The 21,098-nt window shown below is 46.6% G+C and overlaps 2 protein-coding genes across 2 annotated transcripts; one reads left to right on the top strand and one right to left on the bottom strand.

Annotated features, from left to right (window-relative positions):
* Positions 1 to 4,727: 4,727 nt before the first annotated feature.
* Positions 4,728 to 13,461, bottom strand: LOC135823305 (trans-1,2-dihydrobenzene-1,2-diol dehydrogenase-like). The gene is made up of 6 exons (XM_065336168.1): positions 12,918 to 13,461; positions 9,255 to 9,416; positions 8,522 to 8,761; positions 8,147 to 8,294; positions 6,813 to 6,961; positions 4,728 to 5,524 (listed from the first exon to the last, which is right to left on the bottom strand). The coding sequence occupies exons 1-6, from the start codon at positions 13,197 to 13,199 to the stop codon at positions 5,378 to 5,380; spliced, it is 1,128 nt and encodes a 375-aa protein (XP_065192240.1). The 5' UTR covers positions 13,200 to 13,461; the 3' UTR covers positions 4,728 to 5,377.
* An 838-nt stretch (positions 13,462 to 14,299) lies between these two features.
* On the top strand, positions 14,300 to 20,537 carry LOC135823304 (thioredoxin-like). Its single transcript, XM_065336166.1, has 5 exons — positions 14,300 to 14,951; positions 17,750 to 17,854; positions 18,914 to 18,973; positions 19,533 to 19,598; positions 19,725 to 20,537. The coding sequence occupies exons 1-5, from the start codon at positions 14,931 to 14,933 to the stop codon at positions 19,788 to 19,790; spliced, it is 318 nt and encodes a 105-aa protein (XP_065192238.1). The 5' UTR covers positions 14,300 to 14,930; the 3' UTR covers positions 19,791 to 20,537.
* The last annotated feature ends 561 nt before the right edge of the window (positions 20,538 to 21,098 follow it).

Genomic DNA, 21,098 nt, shown 5'->3' with positions numbered 1-21,098 from the left:
GATCTGATCTTGTCGACGATCGGTATTGTCGATTAGAACAAAAAATGTAGCGAAAATAACCTGTATAGCTGTAGGCTGTATCATGTATGACAAAATGTTTGTAGAATGAGTCATGATGATGACTGATCTGTCCTAGGCTAGGGTGCGTTCGAATCGTCACTCTTTGACTTTTCGAGGAGTTTCGTTTTTCTGAATAGGTGGCTTATTGGCCTCTTCATAAAAACGAAACTCCACAACCTCATCCGATGGGAGAGGTGGATTAGTTCCGAAGAGTTTGGAATAGCTACATGTACGTGGAGATGGTCGATCTGATCGGAAGTCATTACCGCCAGGACAATCCGCGATATTCATGTTAAAACAAAATGGCGTCACGATTTATTGAAAGTGTATATAGTTGGTGGAACGATTGTTCAAACCCATTTGAACTTCATACTGTTCGTCTTCTTTTTGACATGCTCCCTTTCCATCGTCCTTAGCTTTTATTTGTTGAGAGCTGTTTTGGCTTTCTCCTATACCTCTGGGGGATGCCAAGTGATGGTTTTGAAAGGCTGGTGATGGCTGTGAGCGAGAGTTTGCCGATCGGCGTCGTCCTCGCTATAGCGATGAAAATACTAGTTACTGCGCACCTGGCAGATATCACAACACGTCGGAGCGTCCAGGAGCAAAGGAATCTTGGGTTTTCACTGGAATCTAGTTCCTCCAGCATCGTGTAGCCCACCGTCGGTGAATGGCGGTCCAGAAAGGTCGAACCTGGTCTTCTGCAGCATCTCGCAGTCCTGCGAGGCACACTGAATACGCCTGTCATGTATTCTACAAATAAAAATCACGAAGTTGTGGACTTTACAGTGGCGAGTCTATCCTGTATGCTGCAAAAGACGCAGGAAATGTGACTCGGGTGTCTGTACACTCAGTGACTGGACGCCAACACCCCAGTCTTCTCCTGCAGGATCTGTTTGACATTGACATTATGCAGTAGGTCGGCATTGACCTGGTTTGGCAGCTATCGTTGTAGTATCTGCCTGGTTGGATGTAGCAGGTTGGTGTTTGCTCGTCGTCCAGTCCGGAATTTTCTTGTAACTCACGGTGGAGTACACGCAGGGTTTGTGATCATCCCTGTTCACTTCAATATTATCAAACACAACGTTCCCTTTGTCACTCATCTTATCCTGAGTACTGAATTTGCTGACAATATTGCACCATACTTGTCACAACCTACCGCCACTGCTGGCGGTGGCGACTGGTTCGTCAATGGCGGTGACCAGGCTGACTGACTAGCTTCGAGACAGCGGCCTCGTTGTCAATCCCGCGGCAGCCTAAAGGTTGATTTTATTCATCCAGCCTCAGCGCCATGTTGACGATGCCCTAGTGACTGTGTGTCATGGATTGCCTTGCCATCAGCGGTCATTGCCGTCCACCTTGATGCAGCCCTCAACAACTGGCTCAGCCCATGGGAGTCTCAAGTGGACAAAATTGTTGCCAAAGTAGCTCAGAAGATTGGTGCATCGTGGTGTAGGTGAGCACATAACTAGGACTTCCCAGCGCCTATTTGTCCAGGCTGCGATACTATGTGACATGCTGTACTGCACATTCTTTTCAGCACTGCAAGGCCGGCAGCTGGACCGACTGCAGGGGCCGCGCACATGCAGGCCGCCTGTTGCCAGTGCAGCATTCTGGAACGTTCCTTCCTTCTGAGATCCGTGGAATAATAACTTTCTTTGCTTCAAAGCAAGTTGCTTACCTTTCTGTTGTGCTCCCAGTGTCCTTACAACAATAACCTACAGCAATGTTTTATTTTCCTTTCCATTCCCCAACCAATGAATACTACGATGTCGATTCTTTTTCTTTATACTTTGGTGTGTGCCCGCGCACGCACGTGTGTGTGTATACCTCACTCGCCACTCGAAGTTCTGTTCCCCATCACTGGAACACTGCCTGTTCTTTCAGGACCTGCCATCATCTGCGGATGGGCATTCAATAATTGTATTGTGTGTGTGTTTCATTCAGAATCAGATCCGCTACCATTGCTATTAGAGAAAACCTGTGGGTTCACATCCAGTGCATTTTTAGATTTGCGTGCTTTTCTCGCCACGGGCGCATACATGGGACATTGTGTGTGTGTGCGTCTGTGTGTATGGGGATATTGTCTGTATCGGCTTTTGGTACTAATGTTCAGGTCTGTGCTTGCATGTGTGAGCATGAAATTGTTCGGTTCTGTGCATGCTATTGCTATGTTGTATATTATTGTATGTATGTGTGCATTTCCACGAACAGTGTAGACGAGCGTGGAGAGTGCATTCATCCCTCATCAACCACTTCCCCTTGGGCTTACGAGAGTTTTTTCTGCGTACCTCTCTGATACTGTATTGATGCCGGTACCTGTACCTCGATGTGTTCCTCTATCTGCAGTCGCCTTTAACCTTCGGTCAAGTTAACGTTTATTGTGCTCTATTTATCGTGCGAATCAAAATAAACAATAATAACACAAGTCGTGCTAGAGTGACGACATGTGCGTGTAGTAGGGTTGATGCGATGGGACGTTATAATTAGGTGGAACAGAACACACATTGGGCAGATTGATTGGGCATCATTGATTGTGCTCAGTCTAAACAGTGAACATGATAATTATCTCCAGTGACAGACTGTAGCGGCTAGCCTCCAATAGGTAGCTGGCACTAGTCGCTACTGCTTGTTTGACAGGTGCCGCCAGAACCCCTGTTGTGTCATGCTATAGATGCACATGCCCTGTTCTGGGGCATACTGAGGTACTTTGATTTTGTTGACTGCATGTAGACAGCATCCAATAGTAGTACTCGTAGACCTTGGCTCTTTGTAGGTCAACCACCATCGCATGGATCGATCGGTGACTATGCACTTGGAGGTTGGAATAGCCCGCGCTGAACAGATCTTGCCATGGCCCAGGGAGTGAACTCGCTTACTCGACTATCCCGGTTTTAGTTAATCAACATGAGTGGTGCAATTTGTCCATACCATGTTGCGAGCTCACAGTTGTTTGGGCAGGTTTTGAGCTGCACCACGAAACAAAGCGAAATAACGGCGTGACTGTAGAGCAAGGAAGCGGCGAGACGGCACTTCCAGGACGAGACAGGCAGTAGAGATGTGTTCACAGCACGAGCAACCTCTCAGACCCTGCCGGTACTCCACAGTTACAAGAAAATGTCGGACTGGACGACGCGCCAATGCAAACCTGCTACATCCACCCAGGCAGATAGCTGCCAAACCAGGCCAATGTCGACCCACTGCATACCGGTATGTCAATGTCAAACAGATCCTGCAGGAGAAGACTGGGATGATATTGGCGTCCAGTGTACGGACACCAGTCACATTTCCTGCGTCTTTTGCAGCATACAGGATAGACTCATCACTGTAAAGTCCACTACTTCGTGATTTTTATTTGTAGAATACATGACAGGCGTATTCAGTGTGCCTCGCAGGACTGCGAGATGCTGCAGAAGACCAGTTTCGACCTTTCTGGACCGCCATTCACCGACGGTGGGCTACACGATGCTGGAGGAACTAGATTCCAGTGAAAACCCAAGATTCCTTTGCTCCTGGACGCTCCGACGTGTTGTGATATCTGCCAGGTGCGCAGTAACTAGTATTTTCATCGCTATAGCGAGGACGACGCCGATTGGCAAACTCTCGCTCACAGCCATCACCAGCCTCTCAAAACCATCACTTGGCATCCCCCAGAGGTATAGGAGAAAGCCAAAACAGCTCTCAACAAACAAAAGCTAAGGACGATGGAAAGAGAGCATGTCAAAAAGAAGACGAACAGTATGAAGTTCAAATGGGTTTGAACACTCGTTCCACCAACTATACCACTTTCAATAAATCGTGACGCCATTTTGTTTTAACACGCATACGGTCCATTCCACTGAAAAACTCTAAAATGATAGAAACCGTTCTATTGGGACACTTCAACTTATCTCTTTCAAAAATTTGTTCGAAAAGTTGATGAAGACAATTCGAACGCCCCTTAGTCTCTGGCTTCTCCTCAGATCTGTCTTGTTATCGCTTCGTCCTCGTGACGCTCTTCCCGTTACCGCCGTCGGGTTTGTCAACGTGATCGTCCGGCGGTCTCCCGTACTGCGGCGCCGTCTTTCACGAGGTTTTATTTCCTATACTGACCTCGTACTCAGTCAATAATAGATACTGTAAAAGCCATATTATAACGAAGTGCTTATTCTAACGAATTAACGAGGAGAAATCTGTCGTTAAAATAGAAAACGTTAGACAGAAATCTATACAACTATGTCATAGTGTTGCTATTGAGCGTTGAGAATGAGTGAGAATCGTTACCTTTGATACACGTAAACTGGTCAATTTTAGGAAATCGTTATATATATGCGCCTCGTTAGAATAATGGCTTTTACAGTACGTATTACTAATACTAGCCGACCACTCATGCGCCATGGCCCCTCAAAAGGTTCCGGTGTACAGCTGGCCCCAGATGTGAATGGCTACACGACGTGCAAACTCACTTTTATCGTACCGTTTCCAAGGATATTTACTCGAATATGATAAACTTGGACACGTACGCACGTGCAATTGATCTTTGAACTTGGCCGGGGCCCTTGTGCTCACGATTATACGTTGCACGCGAGCAAAAGTGTCGATGGTCGAAGAGCGCGCTGGACAACTCTGTGAGTTCTTCTCTGTGCAGTATTATCTCTCCCCTCCCCATACAAAACCATGATTCACGCACCTACTGTATGAAGCAATTGTCCTTACGAAAACCAAACTGGCTCAAAGAAAAGAACAACCACAGTAGAGGTAAAGAAAGAAGATGGAAATGGAAGTGGCGAGATATTACACCTGCTATGCGCCTTGCAAACAATCAACTATGGATTTTGCCAAGAAAAATCATGTTGCTGCTGACACTCCTATCAATAGCTGAGCCGGAAGCATCAATCTCCGAAATGGAGGAGTAAGGATAGTGGTTCTGTGTGTAGGCGGGTGGGGAGGAGGGGGGGGGGGGGGGGGGGGGAGAACCCAACTGATCCCAACCCAACTGATCCCAGGACCATAATGGTGTGTCTTGTAACCTAGAGGAAAAAGTCCCTATGAAAAGAACAGACGCAGGGATTATATGAAAAGAGCAAAGTAGGAGGTCACCACTAGCAATTTGGACAGATAGCGTGCTATCTATTTCTTCAACACGTTTACGTGACCAAAGCCAATGCGGGAATAAAATTGGTGGCTCAATGCAGATTTTAAATTTTCACCAAGACTATCGCAGACGGTTATTGATATTCTATCACGAAAACTAAATTCAACGACAATCCGTGTTCCATACCGCTTTCAAGTCGGTGTAATTAAGCTTGTTCAGTGTGTGTGTGGTGTGATTCATCGATCCCTAGGTCTTGAAGTGCCCAGCATCTTCGGAGAACTGGACGCCCAGCTGCCTACGCACTTCGTCCGTGATGCGTCGGAACTGGCTGCTAGCTTCGAGAGGCAGCACTGAACTTTCCAATTCATTATCAGCCAGAAAACAGTCCCGTAGCTAGGTGAAATAGGCACAGGCAGGCATGAAACACATTCGAAATGAACAACCCATAAAAAAATACTAATAGTGAGCTAATGTTGCAGGGACGTTCACAGCAGACTAGAGGCATTTCTCACTTTCTTGTGAGCTCTGTAGAAAGCCTGCTTCATCTACTTCTGTAGGCGAATGTCTCTTCATTTGTTGGAGTTTTGCACCAAAGTCACTTTGCTGGAAAATGTGAGCGGCTTTTAGTGCCGGCAGAAGAATGAGTAGCATATGATGAGTTTTCTGTGCAAGAATATGTGTGTTCTCGATGTTGATAGATCAGGCTCTTTAAGGAGCAAATTGCAGAAAGAGACCGTTCTAACAGAGGTAACATATGTAGTCATACTTAAAGTAGAAATATTATCAACACCTCACTGAAAATAACACCAGATTATTGTATTGCATATAACTGCTCCTTCGAAGACTTCCGCTTCATATTGCATCCTGATGAGGGCAATTTGACGAATCGTCGAAAAATGATTCTGTGAAATGAGTTGTGACTTTTGCAGTGCCCAGCCGGGAATGAGCATGTGTGCTCGCCACTTCTCTTTGAGGCTGTTCTCAATGTTAATATCATGCAAGGCCCCCACCGGTTCTACTTGAAGAACTAAATACTCACATTTAGCCAAACAAATACTCGTCATGTGGTTTTGGCAAGCACAATCCACCAACATACTCCCTGCCACATTGGATGATACAATCATGTGATCACAATGGCCACAATCAAATCTAAGTGTTTTTTTTATGAAGATAGTGACAGGAGGAAATAAAAAATGGTATTTTACACATTGATTTTCTAGATCAGGATACTGGTAGTCCAGAATCACCTCTCCACTTCTGACAGCTTGCATATCATGTTTGGGAAATGAAGATGCACGCATCGGCCACTTTAAATAGGTGTACAGAGCTTTCCACAATAATGAGGACAAACCGTCCCCACAATCAGGTTCTTTCAGATCTCCGGGCTGACAAGCCTGGAGATCGATTCATGAGAAGACTTAGTTCTGCGCCAGTGGCGACGCTTGGCATTGTATCTGATTTTGTTGCCAGTCCTCAGTCTCACCCACTGGGGCACGGGACGGTTCTGCTTGGCCTTCTTGGCCAGCACCCTCTTTACAATATAAGTCTTGTGGGATCCCATTGTCGCTGTTGACGGAAAAAGATTTAGAGGTAAGAATATTGGCAAACCTTGAAGCTCAGCTCAAAGCTTGGAAACGGACAATTTCATGATTTTTAAAGGTACAGAGGTGCATGTACTCACAGCATCTGCTTGATAACGAAGTCCGGAGCTGTTGACAAAATTGTAGCGGCCACTGTCCTCGGGAAATTCTTTCTCTTCCTGGCTGCCATCCTCACGTTGAATCATCACCTTCGTGCAACACCAGAACGGATGGCAGAGGCGCACCCAGCCTGGACGAACGGAAACAGCAGGTTTGGTGATTCAAAAAAAGAGCTTGAGGCTATAAGCCTGATAAATGGGGACATGAAACCATATCAGAAGAGGAATGGAGAAAAGGAGATCAACTCATTGGAGTCACTGTGTACAAAGGAGTACTTTCGTAGTTGCAGTGGAGTGAAGATACATATATCATCAAGATGCACCATGCCACAGGTTTGTTATCTACACACAAAGCAATAGGTATGTAGCAGCTGAGTGAGTAATCCGAAAGCTACACCAAATTAGACTGCTTATCGATACATGATCAGCTGTAGTCAAGACAGCTCAAACAACATTACAATGCTCAATGCACCAAAATGCACAGCGATGTGACATGCATGCTTGCACATTATGTGTACGTACACACACACACACACACACACACACACACACACACACACACACGCACACACACACACACACACACACACACACACACACACACACACACACACACACAAGGCAATGGTGTCAGATATTCGGTTCAGTGCTCAAAGCATGAACTCGCAGCTATTAGCAGCACTGTATCTCTTATCAGACATGCTACAGTACCAGGGGCATAGCTCACGCATCTCTGGTGTGGTGGTCTTGTACTGGAGTACATCTGTGGTGTGATGACCATGTACCACCGGCAACCTCATAGCAGCCACATTTGTTCTCCCATTTCGACTACCGTATTTTTCGGAGTATAGTGCGCACTTTAGATGTGCTATTTTAGGCCCTAAATCGCAGGTGCGCACTATGCTCCGAATATGAAATGCATGTACTTCAATGAAGATTAAAGTGCGCACCCCCAATGAAGATTGGGGGTGCGCGTTATACAAAGGTGCGCACTATACTCCGAAAAATACGGTATGTAGAACCTATGGTGGCAGTTTGCTGGTGTGCTGACTGGACTACACTGACTATTCACGAGCTATGCGCCTGCAGTCACTATCATACTATGGTATTTTTTATTTTTTATTTTATTTTATTTCACCTTCCCGTGCCCAGGGAATATAGGCCAATATGGAGAGAGGGGGCGATAGCCAGCCATGGCAGTAAGCAAAAACAATGCAAAAACATTTACAAATTACAAGAGTGACCTTACCACCTTTCGCCCCCGGCACTTAGGTTCTAAATTTCAAAAATCTTCCGTAGAGGACGCTAAGGCTTACCCTTAGTGCCATGTATAGTTGCCTCGCTGAGAGGCCGCGCCGTGTTCGTGCTGACAGTGCTGACGGCCATGCGATTGCCTCGGTACTTCAGCGTGATATTCACCATCTCGTCCACGCCCGTGTCGTAAAGGGTACCGCACGCAGCGACCTGGCAAACAGGGAAACGATACGTGACACACAAATATCAGCATTCACATGTGTACTACAGAGAATCAGTACAACCTTGCCGAAAGTGGAGATCTGGGTGAAAACCTGCCATATTACCCGGCCAAAACCATGTGACGTACGATTACATGCCGACTGCACAGCGGCTGTGATAGATAGCTGTAGCCGGGATAGAGACCAAGGTCAGTAGTACACAGACCGAGTCCTCACCTGCTTTGGGTGGTCTCCGTCGAACGCCATGAAAGCCACATACAGGCCGTATATGCCGATATCCATCATTGCCCCGCCAGACTGCCCCTTGTCCTTCAGCTTGTGCAGTGGTAAGCAGGGCCTCTCCTTATACCCTGTATGGCAAGTCACCAGTTTGGGTTGCCCGATTGGTCCACTCTTGCCTTCTTTCAGAAGGTCACGGACAAAGTCGTATGCTGGCATAAAAGCGGTCCACAACGCCTGCAGGTAAACAAACCCATAGATCATGGAGAGCTTTGGGCAGGCCTACAACGTGACCGACTGTTCTTGTTACATGACCACCGTCAGCCCTACCTCTCTCGCTGTAATGCTATCACACACGGTTGCGCTCGGTGAAATCCGACCTGACGTGCACGTTTGGCGCCCTCAACTTGCACGGCCCTTTACGCCCTGGAAGTGGCACGAATACGGCTGGACATACACATGTACAAATACAGTGATGTAGTCGAAACTGGTCCAGGGCACCAGCTTTGCACTTCTGGTCGGATTTCAGCGAGCACAACAGTACGAACACCACTCTAGTGTTCTAGTGTTTACATCACATGTTTTGTTTTTAGAGTGCAACCTATCAGTGTACCGCAATGTAACCAGAACACATGCTTAATGTCTTCAGAACTGACCTTGATTCTGTCTGATGCAGGCATGGTAAAAAAAAAGTGATTTCCCTAACGAGTCACTCTGCGTCACTGTTTACCTCCATTAGGAAAATCTTCTCCCGCCGCGCTGTGTTGATCAGGCGGTCGGCCATTTCTGCGGTCACTGTCATGGGGTTCTCCACAAGGCACGGCTTTTTGCTGGCCTGGGCTGCCATGACAACAAGATGGCGGTACGGATGAGTGACTCCAGCGTATACAACCTGAGCACAGAAACAGGAAGGTTTGTGCGAGAACAGGGCACTTTCGTCAAGTCAGATTTCAAAATCTTCCCTCGTCGATTTCTTTCCTGCTTTTATACCTCGATATTTAGGTACTTGTTTCCCTTCTTCCCATGCTTCATCTTCCACTCTCCTCTCCCCATTTCCCCATTTTTCTTGCGATATTTATGTGGGAGACTTCCGTGATAAGCATCCATTTGCTTTTGGAGAATCCTTTTAAATAAATACAATACAATACAATACAAAATGAAGAACGAAGACCTGATATTTTATTGCAGATGAGAACCATAATTTTTGTTCAGAACCTTGAAGCTCCATGGTAGCTTTGTCATCTTTCCACTAGACGTCCAACCTGTAACACATAAACAGTCCTTGGCTTCACCACGCACAACAAATGGTTCCAAATATTCACCCAGGAGGGCAGCATTGGGGTTGATGCCCTCCCTGATGATGCCCTCCTGCGTGGAAATTTGAAAACAATCGCTGTGCATGGTCTAGCCGAGGACAGCGAGTGTGTTACGGGGTTGGAAGTTTAGTTGAAAGCACCATCATGTTGCTTATGTCCCGCAACATCAGACAGCGTATTGCTAGATCGGGCATGGCTCTCATCTCAAGTGCCAAGCTTGATCTCATGGGATTTTCAGTATTCCTGTGTGATTTCCTGATGACTGGAATTATGAAGCTCATCAAGATACATCCCTTAGCGGGTCACTAAGCACCCACACAGAGTAAATATGCTCCTAGAGTGTGGTGGCCAAACCAGGAAAGAAAGTCTCTGAAAACAGATTGAGTTAAACTGAAGCCCCGTCTACATGAAAGGTGACGGCTCCCAAGTCTATGTGCACACCTTTGCCTGGATACTGGCCCAGCTGATTATTTATGAGGCGCATAATGCAGTGTTCCGCCATGCAAGACATCGGTTTGATATGATGCTTACAACTCGCAGTTACAATCAACACCAGCTGATGGCACATGTACTGTTGTGGACGTTGAAACCCGGTGGAATGACCGGGGGCTGGTGCCTTTACATGTACTCGCACTGACAGCACTGACAGGCTGTAACACTGCTGCTGAATGGACCAGCAGTGCTCACGGCTGCAAGGCCAGCGGCACGTGGCCGCTCGACAACTCAAAAGATGCCAATAGCCGCTACAGTGCTTGGTAGTCTAACCCTACCCACAACCATCATTGGTTGGGATAGTTTCCATGGTAACCTCCCTGATCTCATATCTAGGAGGGCTATAATTATAAGCATAGAACCATCCCAAATATTGAAAAATGGAAAGAGACAGCTTTCTCCGCGCTACTTTTCTCTTTAGCGTGAAAGCAGACATTATTTTATGTACACGCACAGCTTGTACCTGCAATAGTATTAGCACCAGGCAAATCATAATAACGAACTGGCTGTCGGCTCTAGCACATCTTGGATGCGCACTCCAACAGCCTTCCAACTATTACTTGGAAGGTTCTAAGATATGATAACACTTATGCTGACCTTTCATACAAACTTCCAGTCAACTTGCCCATCATGCTGGCGGCTTATACTGGGCATATAAAGTTTTATTATTATAAACCTCATACAAACCCCATACAAACCCCATATAGACCGCCACCATAGAAACAGGAAGAAGTTGACTGTCAGTTTGTATGAAGGTCAGCATAAGTATTACATCCCACTAGTACGCTTGTAGGTGTAATATAAACCATCATACAAACCCCGGCTTTGCCTCGGTTTGTATGTCGGTTTATATTTCACGTACAAGCGTACTGTTGGGTTGTATTACTATTATACATAGTGTGGGGGGGGGGGGGGGGGGGAGGTGAGCGCAACCAAGACAAGCTGATAGCCAGTTAGTTGTAGAACGTCAGTACAGTCATGTTAGTTTGTATTAGTAGGCACTTCAGTCACGTGACAGAACCTGTCAAAATTTGCTGAGGTGAGAGTGCGTACTTGCGTGGCACCAGTCAAGTGCATGCGCTAAACTGTACAGGTACGCGCTATGCTTCGTTGTACGGGCTGATAGTTGGGCGCATCGTGTTGCTCTGACGTTCAGCTTTCAGTAGATCCCGCATACGTCATAGTGCGTACATTTTTGCGAGTTGTAGATCACGTACATTACCAGCAAAGAGTTTTTTCACAAAGAACTGTTGTTTGCTCGCGTTTGAAACGTTGCTTATCGTCTTCAGCGTCGTCTTTCCATTCGGAAACAGTAGAGTTCTTGTTTACCAGGGTTTGCACATCGCTGCGCAAGGAGACATTATGTACGTAGGCACTGAGAAGTATGCGCTTTAGGCGGAGGAGAACGACGATGCGTCGTCCTACCTGGGCGAATCCTCAAAGCGTACTGAAAGCCAAGTTTTGACACGGTTGCGCTGGAAGGCCTACTGATGTTTACGAACAATCAAAAGGCACAGTGGCTGCTGGAGAAACCCTCTGATGAGGGGATGCTTTGATATACGCAGCCAGGCACGCTTCACCAAAATTTCAAAGCTCACCAGCAGGCAATTCATGACTGCTGCATGGAGCAGTTGAAGGATAGGGAGGCAGATATCACACCATGGAAAGAAGCTACCAACAGAGGTCCTGAAGAACTTCTTGCCAACTTGGAATCACTTGAAGTAGCATGACTGTGAGCACGAATGTCCTGTGCAGTAATTCGCGCGCGCACGCGCGCGCGTACATACCCTCCACGTTGCGGTGTCCGGCGTACAACGAGGAAGTTCTCTGTTGTTTTTGTGCCAGAAAGAATGTCTTTATAACTCTTACGCTTTTGTACCCGCTGGAGCCTGCCAGTATGTCGTTATCAGTTCATTTCACAGCAAACTGAAGCTGTTACTATGGGTTACTATGGCGTTGCTATGGGTTGCTATGGAGTTGCTATAGTGATTGCGGTCACAATTGCCGTATTCTTGCCTATTCTGAACTTTGATCTGTATTGTTTCGATCCATACAGGGTTGTCGGTGTAAGTGAGTGATGTGTGCTTGAAAAAAACACTCTGATGTTTTGTGACTATATCCACTGATGATACTTCGGAGATGCTGTTGGTGCCACAAATTGTATTGATCTCGCCTCATCCAACTGCCTATCTTCAACCCTTCATATCTGAGTGGTATCACTGTGGATTTCAATAAAATTTTCTGTGTGACCTTGTGATACCCACCACCTTCGATTGCCAATGATAAACCTGGAAAAAACGCGATTTCAAAAAATGGGGTGAAGTGCCTAGTATTAGTATACCTGTAATAATTGTATGCTCTCCCTCACTTCAACTACTGTACAAGTACAAAGTCTCGTTTGTACCAGACTAAACAAAATTCCTGAACGTTCGGGGTGACAGACCTCGACCAAAACGAAATTTAGTAGGTCTACGTAACGAGCCTGCTGCACGCTGGTGGAATGATCTAAACGAAAGATTTCGTGAACGAAAATTTGTACTTATACAGTAGCTCATAAGACCCGTGTTTTCGTTCGTGTTCCTTACATCCACTTGTGGGTCAGCCGCTAGCTGCTCGTACTGCGTGTAGATACCTCGCTCCAGTGATGCCAGCGAGCTGCAGATAATCCAGTCACCAAACTTCTCCCGGTCCTGGGCCATTTTCTCCGCTTTCTCGCGCGACGATCTGGAGGCGACTGCAGTGACGACGTGAGTTCCTTTCTGCAAGCAGGCAATGGCTGTCACGAAGTCGTAGGCAGTGTTTCCGGGACCGCATATGCCCCAGCGCAGACCTCTGCTCTCGGAAGTCACCTCCATCCTTTCCGCCATGCCACTTACAAGACAGGATACCTACATTTGCAACAGGATATCTAAACTCAACTACTACTAGTACTAACTGTTACTTTAGTAGATTAGACTAGGCAGTACAAGTCATGTAGTAACAGCATGAGAACGAACAATCTGGCATCCCTGAGTGGATGGCCAGATTAGTTTTCACTTTTCACGAAAGAGGACGTGCAGCTTTTTCACTTGTATTGGCGCGCTCTAGCAAAAGTAGCCTGACTCGTGGCATCTCCTCGGCCCCGACCGACACGACAGACGATATTAGTGACCTGTGACTGAGGCCTAGCGCCAGTACTTGGCGGTAGTAGAGAGGTTTAGCATAACGAAATTCGTCTGAATTTTCGTTAGATTTTGAAGCCCGGGAACGAGTAACGAAACTTACAACGAACTTCCGAACACACACTCGCGGAAAACATCAATCCGACGAAGTAACTTTAGTTTGGTCTGTCGACTTTTCGTTCCGCGATCACATGAGAATTTTTGTTCCTTTTGACATTTTTCTGAGGTCCTTATTTTCACGACCAGAATGTCTGAGCCGAACTCAAATCCTGCAGTTTCTGCTGCTGCTGTTGCCTCTGGTAATCAGGAGGGACGACAACTTACGCGGGGTACGCAAATGGATCTCATGATGCTCCGCCTTGTGAGGTCGATGCCGAATTGTTTCTTGCGGAAATCACGCACGAATGAAGAAGCAGCTCTGCTGCTTTCCCAGAGCGGTAGGAGATTTGCTGGGCTGAAAAGAAAGGGCTTGTGGATCGGCTTCATCTCCCGCTCAAGAAGCATTCGAGTGGTGAGGCCACCAGTTTACGAAAGTCGGGGAGTGACGAGGATTACCTTTTTGTATTTCGCGTGGATTTCCGCGACATCCATGGTGTCCAGTAGCAACACCGAAGTTCGTTGCGAACGTTCTGCTAAACAAAAATTCAGCGAATTTCGGTCGGCTTTTTCGTACGGCGGCACAACGAAAATGAACAACGAATTTCGTTGTGCTAAACCTCTCTATTAGAGAGGTTTAGCACAACGAAATTCGTTGTGCTAAACCTCTCTAATGTCTAGTGTAGTGGTTCGCCTGTATTGTAGAATCTACATGTTCCCCAGCTAGTTTGGTACTGTTGTACTTCGCTTGTAGATCAGTGGAGGGGATCCGGGATCGTCCTTCTCGGCTTCTGATTTCTCCGGCCCATAGATCTACATGATTGTTATCCCTACATCATGCGGCACTCACGGAGATGATTATCTGCAGACACAGGGCCAGGCCAGGGTCTAGCCCCACTTGATTCACAAGTCATTCTGATTCGCCTGAATCCTGTTGAGAACAGCGACACCCCATGTGAAGATGTTATGTACAGTCGCCTAGGCTATAGGATCAGTAGGACTACAAAAGTGTAGGCTTCCTTTTCTTTTACTTCGGCCACGTGCAGTGGGGCCTCCCTTTCCCCCCTGCATGCTCTCCATTCACGTGAACGGTTTCCGGCTCCCCGTAGAGTTGCGACATTATTATTAGTAGTAGCAGTCGAGTTTCTATTGCCAAGTATTGGGTGTTTGTCAAGGATTTGAAGTTCACAGAAGAAAGAATAGCATAACTGGATTTCAGGAAGGAGTAGACAAAGGCAAAAAAAGGTCTCGTGCGTTCCTCTAGATCTCCGGAGGCGGCTTACGCAACGCGAATCTTGCTTTCTTGCCTTTGCTAAAAACAAGAAACTCGACACCGGCGGAATGAAGACCATTGCGGACAAGGTAATGATGCTATTGATAGAACTCTGTATACATGTAACGACTTGGTCATGTTGTGACAAGCATTGTTAGCCCTTTCCCTTGTCATCAGTAACGCCTCAGTCACGGTCGGTAACATCGAGCCCCTAATAATTATTATGTGACATTGTACTTGATGTGCATGAAACGACGGACTACTACTTGTACTAGTCAGTACTAAAGTATTCTGTTATTCCCAGTTTCTGGACTAGTACAAGACCTGAAGTTATACGCGTATGATCGCTATCAGATCACCAGCTTTTATTGTAGTGGCATGAATGCATGCTCGCCAGCGCGGAATCTAATCTAGCGGAAGAAGATACAGTCGACCAGTCATGTACAATGACTATGTAGATGACTGTACATGACATTGTACGTATAGAATCAAGCATGGAAGGAAGGGCTTGGTGGAAAATTCATGCCCGCGTGTGTACGCTCGAGGGCTTGCCCGAGAGGGTACACACAAGGGCATGGAGTGCCCGAGTGCGTATGCCCGAGGGCTTGCCCGAGGGCTACGCACGAGGGTACGCATTTTCCATCAAGACCTTCCTACCATGCTTGATTGTGTTTCAAACATACCGCATACATCAACAAGCAAACACCAATCACCGATCAGCACGTCCTGATAACGTCCGGAGCTGAAAATGAGCACGGGGGCATGAAGGTATAAAAGCGAGACTCCTCTAGGGGTGGTGGTCGGGGACGTGGAGGATTCAGCTTGTTAGTTTCAGCTCCGTACGCTCGAGGGCTTGCCCGAGAGCGTACGGAGCTGAAACTTCACCTTGCTCCAGATGAAACTAACGGTTACTTCAGAACGAAACTTCACCTTGCTCGACATGAAACGAACGGTTACTTCAGAACGAAACTTCACCTTGCTTCAGCTGAAACGGTGAGTTGCAGCTCCCAAGCCCTTGAGCGTACGGAGCTCAGAACGAAACTTCAGCTTGTGACTGTGAGTTTGCCCGAGAGCATACGGAGCTGATACTTCGTGAGCTGAAACTTCAGAACGAAACTTCAGCCGTGCGCTCGAGGGCTTGCCCGAGAGCGCACGGAGCTGGAACAGCTGGAATCCGAACATGGAAAACTGACCCCGGTGATTGCCACTTTACTTATTTTGGCTTGCTAAGTTCAGAGCAGATAGATACATGTAGGTGCATGCTCTTTTATTTCGCTTACGAGAGCAAGTAACGTCACGTCAGTTCACAGTCGAATGTACATGCGAACTGAGCTGACAACGAAAAACTGCCAGTGCCACAGACCCTTGCCGAGCTACGCTGATAGATGGCACCATAGCCTGGCATTTGCATAGCAATTAGCATGCATGCAGGGCATTGGATGTCACCGTACTCCGTAGCATGCTAGCAGGGCATTGCCATGCCGTAGTCCAGGCAATACACACAATTTCTGCCCTGGTACAAGTCGATGCTGATTGGCCGTCGGATGGCAACAAGCACGTGATATGTTTGAAATGACTGTACTGCACGTGTGTCGTGCATAGGGAGACCAGGAAGGGCAATGCCTAAATTATTTCCAACAGGACTTGTATCCAATACACCACACCACCACATAAGGGCCGATCCAAACTCTGCACTCACATCACCATCACCACAGCGAGGACAATTCCGGTATATAGATTGATATTGACAATGACCCTCCAGACAGCTGTTTCGTTCCTTCTGAGCTCATCAGTGGAGGCATATGATATTGAATGAAAGAAAAATATGAATAGAGTGATCTGGGCTAATTTGGCGCAATTGCGCTCATTCTGCATAGAAACGTGGCATACCCTAAGTGACGAAAGTGACAAAAGTGATAACAAGGCCGGGTGATAACGACACGCGCTCATGGCTGGGACAGGAACATGTAGCACGTGTGAAAAGGGGGGGGGGGGGCAGTCAGTCTAACACCAGAAAAGTTAGTTATTGCATGTGCCACAAAAGCAAAGATACTGCGGCTCCCGGAATTGTCATCGCTGTGGTGATGGTGATGTGAGTGCAGAGTTTAGATCGGCCAAGAGCGCAATGTGGTGGTGTGGTGTATAGGATTCCATAATGGCCGGGTCGTCGCTACTTCTTCCCAGGACTTGTATCAATCTATCTCTCCGTCTTACATTGTGAACTTGTGTCCTTCTTCCATTCAATATGGGTTCAGTAACTGCGTTAAATTACAATCACTCTTCCTATATTTCCGGACACTTTCAATGTACATCTACATCTACATCATACATGTAGCTGTTTCGACCTTCTTACCGCTCATCATAAAGAGGGTCATCACCATGCTAGGAAAATTTGTTCACTCCAAGGCCCAAATCTGATCACTTTTATTTTCCGGGCAGAAGACTCCAATGCAGGGATGGTGGTAAAAACATCCCTGGAGAAATGGCGGCAAATACGCGCCTGCCCGCACAGCGCTCCGAGTCGATTTTCTTGAGAAAATCGATTCTGAAGAAAGCGTCTTTCGTAAATCGATTCTGGATTATTATTATTATTATTATTATTATTGTTACACATATATTTCGAACAAGTAACTTAGTTGCATGATGTCTGCAGCCTTATTTTATCCATAGCTCTATTAATATTACTATCTCCTTGCAGACTATTTGTATACTAAAATCTACAGTCTCTTTGCTGAGATATAATCCAGTTCCATCAAACTCCGCACATAGCAAAGAGGCTAGTGTGCGAGTGAACACTGATTGGAGTCAGAGGCCAGCTGCTCTATTGTATTGTGGATCTGTCCACGAGCAAGGACAGCGCTTTCGTTCTGTCGCGTTCTCTGTCCAGGATGATTTCACCAGTGTGCTGAGCACCGCCGATGGCCGGGTGGTGGCCGTGATGTTCACAGCGACATGGTGTAACCCATGCAGCATTGTGTTACCCAAATATAAGGTAATGTGTCATCCATCCCAGGGTTCTAGCCACGTCAAAATAGTAGTAGGGGGGGGGGGGCATGGGGGATGGTAAACAGTTACATCCTAACCCATTTTTCCTGAAATTGTCTTGCCATGCAAAATGCAACATCCAGGGCGAACTCCTGACTTCACTCCAGACAAATGTGCCTTTTTTGGACCCTCCAGTAGTGGCTATCGACTGAATTTTCATTGAATAGCATGAAAAACACAAAAATTGACAAATGAGTAGGGGGTGTGGTAGTCATGCATTGTACATCACGGCTGTAGTACGCTTCTTGCATGCCTACAGGGGGTGCAAACAGAGCAGGGGGGGGGGGGGGGTGCTGCGCCCCCTACCCCCCCCCCCCCCTTTGGTGAGAACACTGCATCCAGTAATTATGGACACGGCTGCCTTCAGTTCCCGCATATGTTATCAGCTACAGATGAGAGCCAGATCTGCATAAACTGAGAGTTGTACTTCGAAGTAATACTGTAGGCACCCTGATACTCGTAGATCCAAGTCCAGATGGGTCAATAACGGCCTTTCTTTCCTCGAGGCTCGCAGGTGCCCAGCATGTCCTAGCTGTAGTACATGTGATTATCAGCATTGAAAGCTAGCCCCCTTTGTTATACTAGAGCCGGTTGCAACTCCTGCATGGATGTCTTGTGTGAGGTAGGGATTGGTAAATAAGGATCGCCACAATGCCATGATTCACTGGATAGGCTTCATGACTGATCCAATCACAGGCATACATGGAATGTAGAACAGTTGGAGGACTGTTGTCATTGCTAAAATCCTTTCACTTTTCCTCGTACGTCTATCCACAATACCGGCATGAACCTTCCCAGATGAAGCAAATTATGCTGGTGTTTGCTTGCATTCTCATCCACGATCGACAAGGAGTCGCAGAGAATTGTTTTCTCTCAAATGCAGCTATAAGGAGAATCAATTCTGTATCAAGCTCTATGCTTGAAGCAAATGTAGAAGTGACTTGAATGCACCTTCCATCTCGTACCTTGCAGCCGGCCTGTTTGTGTGCACGCTCGTCTTGTACAGGACCTTGAGAGAGATCACCCCAATGCAATCTTCACGATTGTGGACGTGGATGTGGCTGAAGTAAGTGATGATGGTGGTAATCAATGGCTCCTTCCAGTCGGGACTGTCAGCAAAATTAGTGCTTCAATTTTATTACCATTGTCTTTTTCATGTATCTAAAGATGTTTCATCGAGTCGGGAGCTCTATATTTGCAACGACAGATGGTAAATCTGTCACTACTGTGAATACTGAAGTGTACCGCACAGCGTGTGTCAGATGCTTAGAGCCAGGGTATTCTTTATAGTTCATCATCAGACATCATGTATGCCTTTGCCTAAATTACAGTACTGAAGGGTGGCGTAGAACTGGGGCCGGTCAGTCGTATAGCCTGGGCTGTTCTTATTTTCATATACCGGTACAATAATCTATGCACAGTGGAGTCAGAGTGTAGATGTGCTTGGTGACATTCTAGCATGATCATTCTCCGAAATCATTCTAGTCAACATTGAGTACGATGATTCTACTGGGTGGTCTACCTAGTAAACATGGAGGTGACACTGCAGTCCATGCACGTTTGTGCTCGGTCCGTCTTAAGTCTTATTTCCTTTCCGTTTTGTTTCTGCCTCTGCTCCGTTCTAGGACTTGGCTGTCGACAATGAAGTCGCGGGTTTACCGACAGTCCAATTCTTCAAGGATGGCCAGAAGGTAATCCAGTTGCAGCTGTTGCCATAGTTATACTTATTTTTATTTAGATACCCCGCGCGGTTGTACGCTGTGCTATCAAATCATTCATTTCTTGGCGTGCCTGCGTCCGTTGTTATTCTTGTGCAGATTCATGAGGTCATTGGACATAACGTCGATAAGCTGGTCTCCGCATTCAGGACCTACGCTCCGTGACCTGAGGACTGCACCCACATAATACACCCGTTTACGGTTAGCAGCTGGAGAAGGCAAGTCATGGACACTGTCTCCCCGGCACACGATCCACTCACTACGAGTATAGAATTTACAGCCGTTCAGTCCTCACCGGCTTTCAAGTAATTTTAGTTGTGCTTCGATACCAAGCTATATCCAGGCCGGGGGGTAGGTTCCCACTCCCAATGAGCTCTTTTGCAGGAAGAATTCTGAGACTGGGATAGTGTGTTTAGAGATCAAATCTAAGCATGACAAAGTTATGTACTACTGAGTCCAGGCTGATTCCAGTTTTAAAAAGGTACATTCACATTGTAATAATAATTATAATCATCGATAATAAGTCGCTGGAATAGCACGAGCTCCAGTGTTGGAGCAAACCCATTCCTAAAACAATCATCGCCGAAGTCGCAACCACTATTTCGTACAATTATAATCATGTAACAAGTACACACAATCATTAGGCACATATGGAAAAAATAGTCTTAATAATATTATTGTGTATTCATTGCCAGCTAAACATTTTTTTATCATTGATGGTTATGCAGTGTATGGCTAGTTGGGTAATGATATTGATGGTTAGCGCGTTTTGCCTTACAATTTCTAGGCTACAACAAACAGATCAAAGGATCATGCCATAATACCCCAGACGACGGCTGCATTGCCGCCTGTGTATGCACACGCTTTCATCTTTGTAATCATTGACTTGTTCTTTCCATTTGGTCTGAAACACTGAATGCATTCGAACTTGGCTGGTCAGCTCACCAAAAAGCTTTCCATCGCGGGCACGAATCTGTACATTGGGTACCATCGACAACACTTCAAAGTGCTCAATGCGAGTGCCGAACAGTTAGCACTGCAGGGCCTTATCACACACAGGTTCCAGTGGAAGAACATCCGTCTGTCTCCACTCAGAGTTTCTTGCAGCAATGCATCGTCTCCTGATGATTACACCTTTAATAACAAGGCACTCAGTAGAGACAGGCTGATGTTTCTACTGGAACGTATGTGTGGATCATTGTATGAACAAGTAACTACTTCAGTAATACTAGAATGACTCATCCGCCACACATAAATCAAAGTTGTTTGACTTCGCCAAAATGCCTTGTGCCCAATGAGGGTCAGGGCCACGGGCTTCAGTACATCTGGAATTAGGAGCATGGGTAAGCATACCCCCATGCACACACTCCTCCCTACAGGCCGCCTACACATGCATACACACACACACACACACACACACACACACACACACACACACACACACACACACACACACACACACACACACACACA

The sequence above is a fragment of the Sycon ciliatum genome, chromosome 8 (genome assembly GCF_964019385.1).
Source record: "Sycon ciliatum chromosome 8, ocSycCili1.1, whole genome shotgun sequence".
Taxonomy (NCBI): Eukaryota; Metazoa; Porifera; class Calcarea; order Leucosolenida; family Sycettidae; genus Sycon; species Sycon ciliatum.
The sequence above is the reverse complement of the archived record's forward strand: the minus strand, read 5'-3'. Positions and strand labels throughout refer to the sequence as shown.